Source organism: Pan paniscus, chromosome 4 (genome assembly GCF_029289425.2).
Source record: "Pan paniscus chromosome 4, NHGRI_mPanPan1-v2.0_pri, whole genome shotgun sequence".
NCBI classification, from domain to species: Eukaryota; Metazoa; Chordata; class Mammalia; order Primates; family Hominidae; genus Pan; species Pan paniscus.
The window spans coordinates 150,213,952-150,224,407 of record NC_073253.2 but is presented as its reverse complement, the minus strand read 5'-3'; the positions used below and the strand labels follow the sequence as shown (position 1 = coordinate 150,224,407).

Sequence of the window (10,456 nt, the reverse complement as noted above, 5' to 3'; positions counted from 1 at the left end):
TCCCTCTGCTAGAGTCACCTTCTATATTTTGATAAACACCCATTTATCTATACTCAACACCAGTGTCAGTTACTTTAGGCTATCGGCACATGTAGATTTTGTCTTGATGACAACTCTTTTATTTCCAAGTAACAAGTCATTCAAACTGGTTTTAAATGGGCAAAAGGTTTAAACAGATATCTTATGAAAGAAATTTTCCAACTGGCCAAATAAGCACATGAAACTATGCTCAATAAAACTAGTCATAAGAGAAATGCAAATTTAAACCACAATGAGATACCATTTTACATACATTAGAATGTCTAAAATTACAAAAACTGACCATACCAAGTGTTCACTAGTATGTGGAAAAACGAACTCTCTTACATTGCTGGTGGGAGTATAAAAATGGTACAGGTACTTTGAAGAACTGTTTGTCGGTTTCTTCTCAAGTTAAACATACATCTACTTATGACCCAACATCTCGATTCCTGAATATTAATCCGTGAAAAATGAAAACATATGTCCACAAAATGACTCATAAAGGAATATTTATTACAGCCTTATTCATAATAGCATAAAATGGAAATAATCCAAATACCCACCAATAGGAGAATGGTAATCAAATTGTTATATATTCATAATATTGACTACTACTTAGCCATATAAAGGAACCAACTACTGATGGCAGTGGCTGCTGCCATCATGCCGGCTGCAGCAGGGAAGAGGGACTGGGGCTGCACATTCCATGGAGTCTGTGGGAGCCCTGCCCCTTCTGAGTTGAGATGGGGGCTCTCCGTGGAGCTGCAGCCACCCAAACTGCAGCTGCAGACCCAGGCCTCCTGCTCTACAAAGCAGGCAGGAGCCCCGCCCTCCTGGAGATACAGCCGCCCAAACGTCAGCTGTGGATCCGAGCCTCACTGTGCTCTTGGGGAAGCCAGGGACAGGCAGGATCTGCACCCCCGGGTGCAGAAGCATCTGCCACACCAGCAGCTGCAGACCTGGGCCTCCCACTCCAGGAAGCAGGCATGAGCTGGGCTGAGTTGGCGGGGCGGAAGCTCCCGGGAGCAGCTGCGGCCGCCCTCCCAGGCGCAGGACCCAGGCATCTCTGCAGCCTGCACCCTCCGGGGCCCCAGGAAGTCTCCCACCCCACCCCCACCCCACTCCCAGTCCCTGCAGGCTCGGGAGGTGTCTGCTTCCACTGTCTGGCCCCTCTTTGCCCTGCTCTGGTCTCAGAGCAAGGGTTGGGGCCGAGCCCCGGGGCCATGAATGACAGCAGGAGGCAGATTGATTCCTTGGCAGAAGGGGACAGGGTCCCCAGTAAGGCCCCACCCTCAGGCCAGAGAGGGCCTGAAGGCTGGGGGCTGGGCTGCCAGGCCCGCAGACTGGAGTGGGAACTCGTAGTGCCTCTTCCGGCTCCCCATGGCCGCTCATGGACCAATCAGCACATACTTTCTCCCCTTTGAGGTCCATAAAAGCCCTAGGCGCTCAGCCAGAGCAGGCCGGAGGACAGCCAGAGGAGGGAGAGGGCAGAGAGACGACGAGGGGACAACCAGCTGCAGAGCAGAGCACTCGCTCTGCTGATAGCTGGAGGTGATGGGACGACCGGTGCAGAGAGTAGTACTCTCTCCACTGAGAGCTACAGAAACGACCTGCCGGCAGAGAGGAGCGACCCTCTCAGATGAGAGCTTCAGAGACCTGCAGAGACATCCGAATGACTTGTCTGCGGAGAGAAGCCACCCTCTCCAGGGTCTCCTCTCTGCCGAGAGCTGAACAGTTGATGGAACAACCTGCTTACAGAGGGAGCTACCCACTCTGAGCTGTTCTAATACTAGATAAAACTCTTCACCCTTCACTTGTCTGTGTACCTCATTCTTCCTGGACGCTGGACAAGAACCCAGGCAAAGGTGCTGTGGCCACAGAGGTTTCTGGCCAGAAAAATCTACACCCCAGAGATCCCGTAACACTACTAATATACACAACAGCATGAATGAATCTCAGAAAACATGATGTGATTATATTATCAAAACCAAAGACATCATAAGAAAATGAAATGAAGAATTATATACCATAACCTAGTAGAATGCATCCCAGGTATGTAAGTCTGGTTCAACATTCAAAAATCAATGTAATCTATCACCTCAGCAGGCTAAAAAAGAAAAATTAACACGATCGTATCGATAGATGCAAAAAAAGCATTTGACACATCCAATACCCATTTATGATGAAAACTCTCAGTAAACTAGGAACAAAGTTGAACTTATCTTGATAAAGAATATCTACAAGAAACCTACAGCTAACGTCATATTTAATGGTGAGAAATTGGAAGTTTTCCCACTAGGATACAGAACAAGTCAAGGATGTCCTCTCTCTCCACTTTTTTTCAACATTGTACTGAAAATATTAGCTCACGTCGTAAGACAAGAAAAGGAAATAAGTATACACATTGGGAAGGAAGAAATCAAACCGTCTTTGTTAATGGCCAGGTGCAGTGGCTCACGCCTGTAGTCCCAGCACTTTGGGAGGCTGAGGCGAGCAGATCAGTTGGGGTCAGGAGTTCAAGACCAGCCTGGCCAATATGGCAAAACCTCGTCTCTACTAAAAATACAAAAAATTAGCCAGGCATGGTGGCATGAGTGTGTAATCCCAACTACTTGGGAGGTCAAGGCACAAGAATCACTTGAACCATGGAGGCAGAAGTTGCAGTGAGCTAAGATCACACTACTGCACTCCAGCCTGGGCAACAGAGTGAGACTCTGTCTCAAAAACAAAACGAAACAAAACTTATCTTTGTTCACAGATGGCATGATAGTCTATGAGGCTTTTTTTTTTTAACAGTAGATGGGCTAAGGTTTATTTACTTAACATTTAAAAATAATTCATTTACTTCAACAACATGGCATACAATCAAGAGTACTATTGAAACACTTACAATTCAGAGGGGGTCAGGACAGGAAAGATCACAACCCCATTCCCGAGGTGGAGTGAAAGATCTGAGCCAGACCGCCATCCTAGGCCAGGCTCCTCCATTAAGCAGAGACAACCAAAAGATAAGAAAGCCTTGGCCTCATCCCCATCAGGAGATAGCCTGAACTGCTCACAAATAAGAATGAACTTGATCATACTGAGGACTGGTTCCTGATGAGTCATTAGGAAAGTCAGTTTGTTCTCTCTTCAGCAGGTGGTTTAGCAGCCTTCTAGAGAGCAGAGAGCAGTAGTCTGGGGATGGAGGCTGAGGGACAACATCCAACAAAGGTCACCTTCTTTTTAGTAATGCTTTGTTCCTTTTTTCAACGGCAAGAAACCTGAAATCCAGAGAAGTCATTTAAAAAACCCCTTCTGGCTGCAACCTGAAAGCATCTCCCAAGCCAGATTGGGGGTAGAGATGATGACTCCAACTTCAGTGGGCCTCTTCTTCGATAGGGGAGCAGCCAGAGAAGAAGCTGGTGTTGCTAGCCAGAGCTCGTTTCTTTTTCTTCCCTGGAGGCTTATTTTGTTGGTATTCTGTTGCTCCATGTTTTGACTCTGGGAGGTCAAAAGGGGAGGGAGCTGGAGCAGTCTTCTTTGACAGCACCTGCTCCATGTCACACATCTCTTTCAGGATCTTGCTATTGGGGGTGGCACAGACAGGGTTAAAGAAGCTCAATCCTGGGGTCACCTCAGTAGGATCCTCCAGTTTGAAGGAGCCTTCGGAATCCTGGGTCTGTTCAACAGTGCCCAAGCTATCCTTGCCTTGTTGGCGGTTCCGACACTTTGTGGGGTCACAGCTACAGTCCACACCACAGTCTGACTTTTGCTTCCTGCACCCACACTGCTTGTTCCCACACCAGCCCTTGCAGGAACACCCTTGGATGTTCTTCCTGGACACCTTGACTAATTTTGTTGGCTTCCATTCCTCATCATCCCCCTCATCACTGTCGCCATCACCATCACCATCTTCATGCTCATTCACAGAATGCTCTGAACAATATTTTAGATCCTCAATGTCCATGCTTTGCTCCAGAAACTTTTCTTTAACACGAGAAGGTTTTGGCTTAGGTGGGATATATTCAAAAGAAGAGTCTGGAGATAGAAGGGTATCATTAGGAAGATGTTTCTGTCTGCTGGCTACCTGGAGGAGGATCAGTTTCTGCTTGATGATTTCATTCTCTTGGAGAAGCTGCTGATTTTGCTCACACACTTCTCGCATCTTCTCAAGTTCTTCATCCTGACACTGCAGTGTGCTCACCAGCTGTTGTTCCTTTTCACTGGCTGATTTCTCTAACTGCTTCTCTGCCATTTGGCTTTGCTGCAGCTGGCTGACAAGGTATAGCACCTTCTCTTGGTGCTGTTGCTCCATTCTGACCATCTCAGCTTGTAACTCTGTCTCTATCTCAGAAAAATGATTTTGTTCCTCAAATAGCATCTTCTGCATGTCAGCACAGCTGGCCTTGCTCTGTCTCAGGCTGTTTTCAAGTTTGGTGACATGTATTTTGGAGGAGACCAGCTCTCCAATCAAATATTTCAGGGCACACTTGGCTTCCAGAATGGTGGCAATATTCTCCCAGCATTGTTTTGGCCTGTCTTCACTTTCTGCATCCAGCAGCTTCTGCTGTAGGTCAGCAATCTGAGCACTCCTGAGTTCCATTTCAGTCTCTAGGCTTTCAATCTGTTTTGTAATACAATCTTCTGACTCCAAAACTTGACCATGCACCTCAGAAGGGGAGAATGTACACTTCCGGAGTTTAGGAGGTGGATTCTCCCGAGATTCCTTTTTTTCTTTGAGTTGAACCACATCCTGAGCCAGGATCTTTCTGTCTTCAAGGAGGTCATTCAGATGGCGTTTGGCTTCCTCAGTACTGACCATAACCTCAATTTCATTTCTAAGCCAATTCCTCACTCGAGCTGCAATACCTTCCTTTCCATGGCTCTGAGTCTCTTTCCGCTTATCTGTGACCTCTCGTTGTTTCTGGAGAGCATCCTTGAGACGCTTGTTGGCAGCTGCTGCCTCTTCCGTTTTACGTCTGAGCACACTGGATTGTTTCTGGAAGTTTCTTTCGAGTTTGAGCAGCTCATATTGCCTCTTACGGTCTCGTTCTTTTAACTGTATTACTTCTTTGTCTTTTTTCTGCTTCCACTGTCTAAACTTCTCAGCATCCTCTTTCATTTGACGCATTAACTGTACCCGCTGGTTTTTCATCATCCATATCTCTTGGTTCAGCTTGGAGACAGTACGCTCTGTGGATTCCTTTAGTTTCAGAAGTTTGGACTGCTCATTCAGTTTCTTCTTCAGATCAGCTATTTGACCCTCCAGCTCCTGGAGAAGTTTGTGGCGGTGCTCACTTAGCTTGGCTTGGTTGACATCCTTCTTTGCTGTCTGAAGTTCAAGAACCAATTCTTCCTTTTCCTTTTGCAGATTGATGACTTCTAATTCTAGATTTTTTATGTTATCCTGGTATTGAAACTGAATGGGCTGTAGTTGGTTGTCGTTCTGAGTCATCTTCCTAACTAGGGCCTCTTTCAGTGCAAGGGCATTATTCAACTCAACCACCTTCTTAGACATCTGAGCTTGATGGAGAGCATGCTGAGTGGTAAAAGCGTCAGAAGACCTGCTTGTCTCTGGACTGGTTTCCACTTGAGCTTCTTGTCCTACCGCAGTATCAATGGCTGCAGCCGTGCAAGCAACAGTTTCATCTGATAACTGGGTAATCAGTTGCTGCAGGTTACAAATTATCTCTACATTTTCTTTCAATTCCTGGTCTTCCAAAGTCTCCACTAGCTTTTGAAGATCCAGCTTGCAGGCCACATGCTGCCTGAGCTCTTCTAGCTTGGCGTTCAGTTTTTCATTCACTTGCTCTGTCAAAATGATCCTCTCCAACATCTGGGCTGTCTGACCAGCTGCCTCGCTCAGACAACGACTTAATTTTTCATTCTCCTCTACCAGGGACTGATTCTTCTCCATCAGGGATTGTAGATTCTCTGATGGTTCCGCATTTATAGATCCAGGCAGGGTACCTCCATGGGCTTGTAGCAACAAGACTTGTAGCTGTTGTACCTGTTGCTTTAGATGATTAAGTTCAGCTGTGTGGGGATCAATATTAACAATAGGTTTGTTCTTGATTTTTCTTGCTCTGTCAGCATAGCGAAGGGTACTTAATGTTTCCTCTAGATTGGAGTCAGCAGGACTCACACAGGCTATCATAAGAGTGTGGCTGTTACCTCCTAGAGAATCTTGCAGCAGTCGAGTTAACTTGGAATCTCTGTAGGGCACAAAGCTACCCTTTTTGTCATCTCCAAGAGCACTGATTACATTTCCCAAGCATAGGAGGCCTCGGTTAATATTAATACCCTCTTTTAGACGATCCCCTTCAGCCTTGGTTTTCTTCTGTCTTTCTGATCCAGCGAGATCTACAAGATGCAGCTTGGAGCGAAAGCTGCTATTCTTGTCACTTTTCTTTCTTTGCTCTATGGAGATTGTAAAGATGGCATGAGATCGGGACGACTGGGAGTTCATAGCTGTGGAGGCCACAGTCCTAGAGTTGTTGCCCTGCTCCAAACAGGAAACAGTATCCAAGGCAACTAAAACAGTCTTCTCAGTGAGTCCCACAATCTTTATGCCTTCCTTAGGATCCTCCCGTATATTTATTTGAGCTTTCTCACGAGATGGGCATAGAAGATCCAAAATTTCTTCATTGTAAATCTCTAAGTAAGACACTTTCAGAGTAAATTCAAAGTCACTCTTTTTATCAATTTCTTTGAAGAGCAGTTGTATTACCCTAGGAATAATGCCAACTGTTGGTTCATTCTCCTGCTCCGCAGTGTATGCACCTCCCATTGAATAGGTTTTTCCAGAGCCAGTCTGCCCATAGGCCAGGACCGTTGCATTATATCCTTTAAATACGCCTTTTATGAGCGGCGCTACTGCTTTATTGAAGACTTCTTCCTGCTCAGTACAGGGGTCAAACACAAAATCGTAGGTGAAGGATTTATCAGTACCAACCACCACCTGAGTCTCCCCGGGCACGAAGGAAAGGCACATCTGGCAGCCCTCGCTAATCTCTTTGCGGGACAGAGGGCGACAACGCAATGCCACTCTTACAGGAATTCCCTTCACCTCTTCCTTCATGATCCTATCTCAGCACCGTCTCAAACTAAATGTCCCTTCCCCGTTCACCGGGGGTCTCCCGCCGCCCTGTCCCAGCCGGAGCTTTAACCGCCAAGTTTCAAATCCCTCCCAGAGACACCAACCAATTGCAGTGCAGGCGGCCCGAGGGCGGAGCGCGCTCGTCCGCGCGCTCAGGCCAGCACGGTGGGAAGGGGAGGGTAAATCGAGAAATTTCTTTTTAACCAACAACAGAAAAATGTCCTGGAACTAATAAGTGAGTATAGTATAAACTTAAAGGATACAAGGTTAATACACAAAAGTAAATTGGTTTCCTATATACCAACAGTGAATAAGTGATATTCAGAATTGAAAGCACAATACCACTTACATTAGCACTTAAAAAATGAAATAGGTATAAACCTAACAAAATATGTGTGAGATCTACGTGATGAAAACTACAAAACTCTGATGAACAAGATCAAAGGGGAACTAAATAAATGGAGAGATATTTTATGTTCATGGATAAGAAGACTGAATATTGTAAAGATGTCAGTTCTTCCCAAATTGATCTATCCATTCAATGCAATTCAAATCAGAATCCCAGCAAGTTGTTTTATAGATATTGACAAACTGACTCTAAAGTTTATATAGAGAGGAAAAAAAAATACAATGGCAAACATAATATTGAAGGAGAAGAACAAAGTCATAAGACTGACACTACCCAACTTCAAGACTTACTATAAAACTACAGTAATCAAGACAATGTGGTATTGGCAAAAGAATAGACAAATAGACCAATGTATTAGAGTAGAGAGACCATTTAGATACAGTGAATAGACCCACATAATATAGTTTAATGATCTTTGACAAAGAAGCAAAGGCAATACAATGAAACAAAGATAGTTTTTTCAACAAATGGAACAAATGGTGCTGGAACAACTGGACTTCTGCATGTTAAAAAAAAAAAAAATCAGACCTTACAGCCTTCACAAAAATTCACTCAAAATGGATCATAGTCCTAACTGTAAAATGCAAAACTATTAAACTCCTAGAAAATAACATAGGAGAAAACCTAGATGAACTTAGGTGTGAGATGACTTTTTAGATATAACACCAAAGGCACAATCCATGAAATAAATCATTAAGTTTCATTAAAATCGAAAACTTCTGCTCTTCAAACAAAACTGTCAAGAGAATAAGAAGAGAAGCCATAGACTGAGAGAAAATATTTGCAAAAGACACATCTGATAAAGGAATATTATCCAAAATATACAAATAACTCTTAAAATGCAACAATAAGTGAACGAACGACCTGATTTTAAAATGGGCCAAAGGCTTTAACAGACACCTCACAAAAGAAAATATAAACATGGCAAAAAGCACATGAAAAGATGCTCCACATCATATTTGGTCAGGAAAATGTAAATTAAAACAATAAGATACTACTACACACCTACTAGAATGGCCAAAATCTGGAACACTGACAACATCAAATGCTGACAAGGATGTACAACGCTAAGAGTGAACCCTAATGTAAACTATTGGCTTTGAATGATAATGATGTGTCAGTGTATGTTCATTAATTATAACAAATGTACCGTTCTGGTGCTGGATGTTGATAACATGTCTGGGGGAAGGAGGCATGTGGGAAATCTCTGTACTTTCCTCTTAATTTTGCTGTAAATCTAAAACTGATCTAAAAAATGTTGTCTTTTTACAAAAAAAAAAGTTGAGCAAAAGATACAAGACAAAAAAGCAAAAACTGTACAGTTCCATTCACATGAAATTCTGAAACAAGAAAAAAATAAACTGTGGTCATATGAAATAGAAGTCAGAAAGTGATTGCTGGGGGAATGGGGGGCAGGGGAGGATTGACTAGAAAGTGACATAAGGGGTGCCCTTTGGGTGTGATGAAAATGTTTTAGGTCCTGTTTTGGATGATGGATGCTCAAGTTATATATTCGTGGAAACTTACAAATTGAATATTTAATGTGTACATTTTAAGATCTTAATTGTATCTCTGTTAAAAATAAGCTGGCTTTAAAAATTGATCTCCTCTACCGATTCAAAAATGTACATACACACATTCTTCCTCTAATTTCAGTGTGTTCCCAGACCTCAGAGGTTCACAGAATCCAGATTAAGAACTGCTGGACTAAATGACTTCTAAGGGCTTTCCAATATCTCACATTCTCTAAAGGAAAAAGAGTTCTGGAATCACAATGCAATCACAGAGTCAGCAGGGAAAAATGATTACCCCAAATTCCATTTACTCATATTTCACCTACAGCCTAAAGCAAGAAACACACACATCTTTCTTGGAAGTTAACTGCAAAGGTCAGTGTCTTCATTCTGGCCTGGTGGAGTGGAGGTGGAAGCCAGGGAACTCATCAAAAAGAACAGCATGGACTGGAGAAGGCTGCTAGCTGGAGGAGATATGTCATGAGGAAGAAGCCCTAGTTTGGAGCCTTGGCTTTACCACCAACAAACGAAGAACCTAGAGGGAATCTGGGAATCAGTCAGTCCAAACTGTGTCTTTTTTTTTTTTTTACTTTTTTTTGTTTTTTGAAACAGGGTCTGACTTTGTCACTCAGGCTGGAGTGCGGTGGCATGAACATGGCTCACTGCAGGCTCTACCTCCTGGGCTCAAGTGATCATCCATCCCATCTCAGCCTCCCAAGTACCTGGGACTACAGGTGCATGTCACCACGCCTGGCTAATTTTTGTTCAATTGTTTGTTTGTTTTTGGCAGAGATGGGCTTGCACCATGTTGCCCAGGCTGGTCCCAAACTCCTGAACTTAAGGGATCCTCCCACCTCAACCTCCCAAAGTACTGGGATTACATGTATGCACCACCACACCTAGCCAACTGTGTCATTCCAAAGAGGAGCACATTGAGTCCTAGCGAAGGAGACTGAGTGGCTCAGCAAGTTTCTAGCAGACCATAGATTAGAACCCTCCCTTATCAAACCCAATTGTTTTGGACCCTGTTGCCTTGTTTGCCCAGTCACTATTTTCTAAGAATTTCTTCTTCTTCTCATTATGCATAGGGTTATAGAAGTTGCTATATTTCTTCAGTGTAACCCACCTTATCTGGCCTATGGTTTACGGATCCAGATGTGAGTATCTGACTCAGGTTATGCCAATCTGTCTTTTCCAGAGAGAGAGCGAGAAAGATGACAGAGAGCGAGAGAGAGAGAGAGAGAGAGGAAGAAGAGAGAAGGGAGGAGGAGGATAGAAGTAGGCCAAGAGAAAAAAGATTCCATCTCCTATTAGATGCTTACACTACCCATACAAACTATGGAGCCATCAGCAATGGCCAGTATCTGCCCCATGTCTAGGAAATCTGTAAATCAGACGTGCCCAGAAACTAGAGCTGCTGGTCAGCTTCCA

At 44.0% G+C, this 10,456-nt stretch overlaps 1 protein-coding gene across 4 annotated transcripts in view; it reads right to left on the bottom strand.

Annotated features, from left to right (window-relative positions):
* Window positions 1–1,406: 1,406 nt before the first annotated feature.
* KIF4B (kinesin family member 4B) overlaps window positions 1,407–10,456 on the bottom strand; it is a 52,487-nt gene continuing 43,437 nt past the window's right edge. For 2 of the 4 annotated variants that reach the window (XM_055112824.2, XM_055112825.2), the window contains one exon: window positions 1,407–6,901. In XM_055112824.2, coding sequence (XP_054968799.1) covers window positions 3,380–6,901 — 3,522 coding nt within the window. In that variant the 3' untranslated portion in view covers window positions 1,407–3,379. Of the gene's footprint in view, window positions 7,243–10,456 lie in introns of those variants that run through there. The other 2 variants (XM_055112826.1, XM_003828959.5) reach the window with 2 other exon arrangements.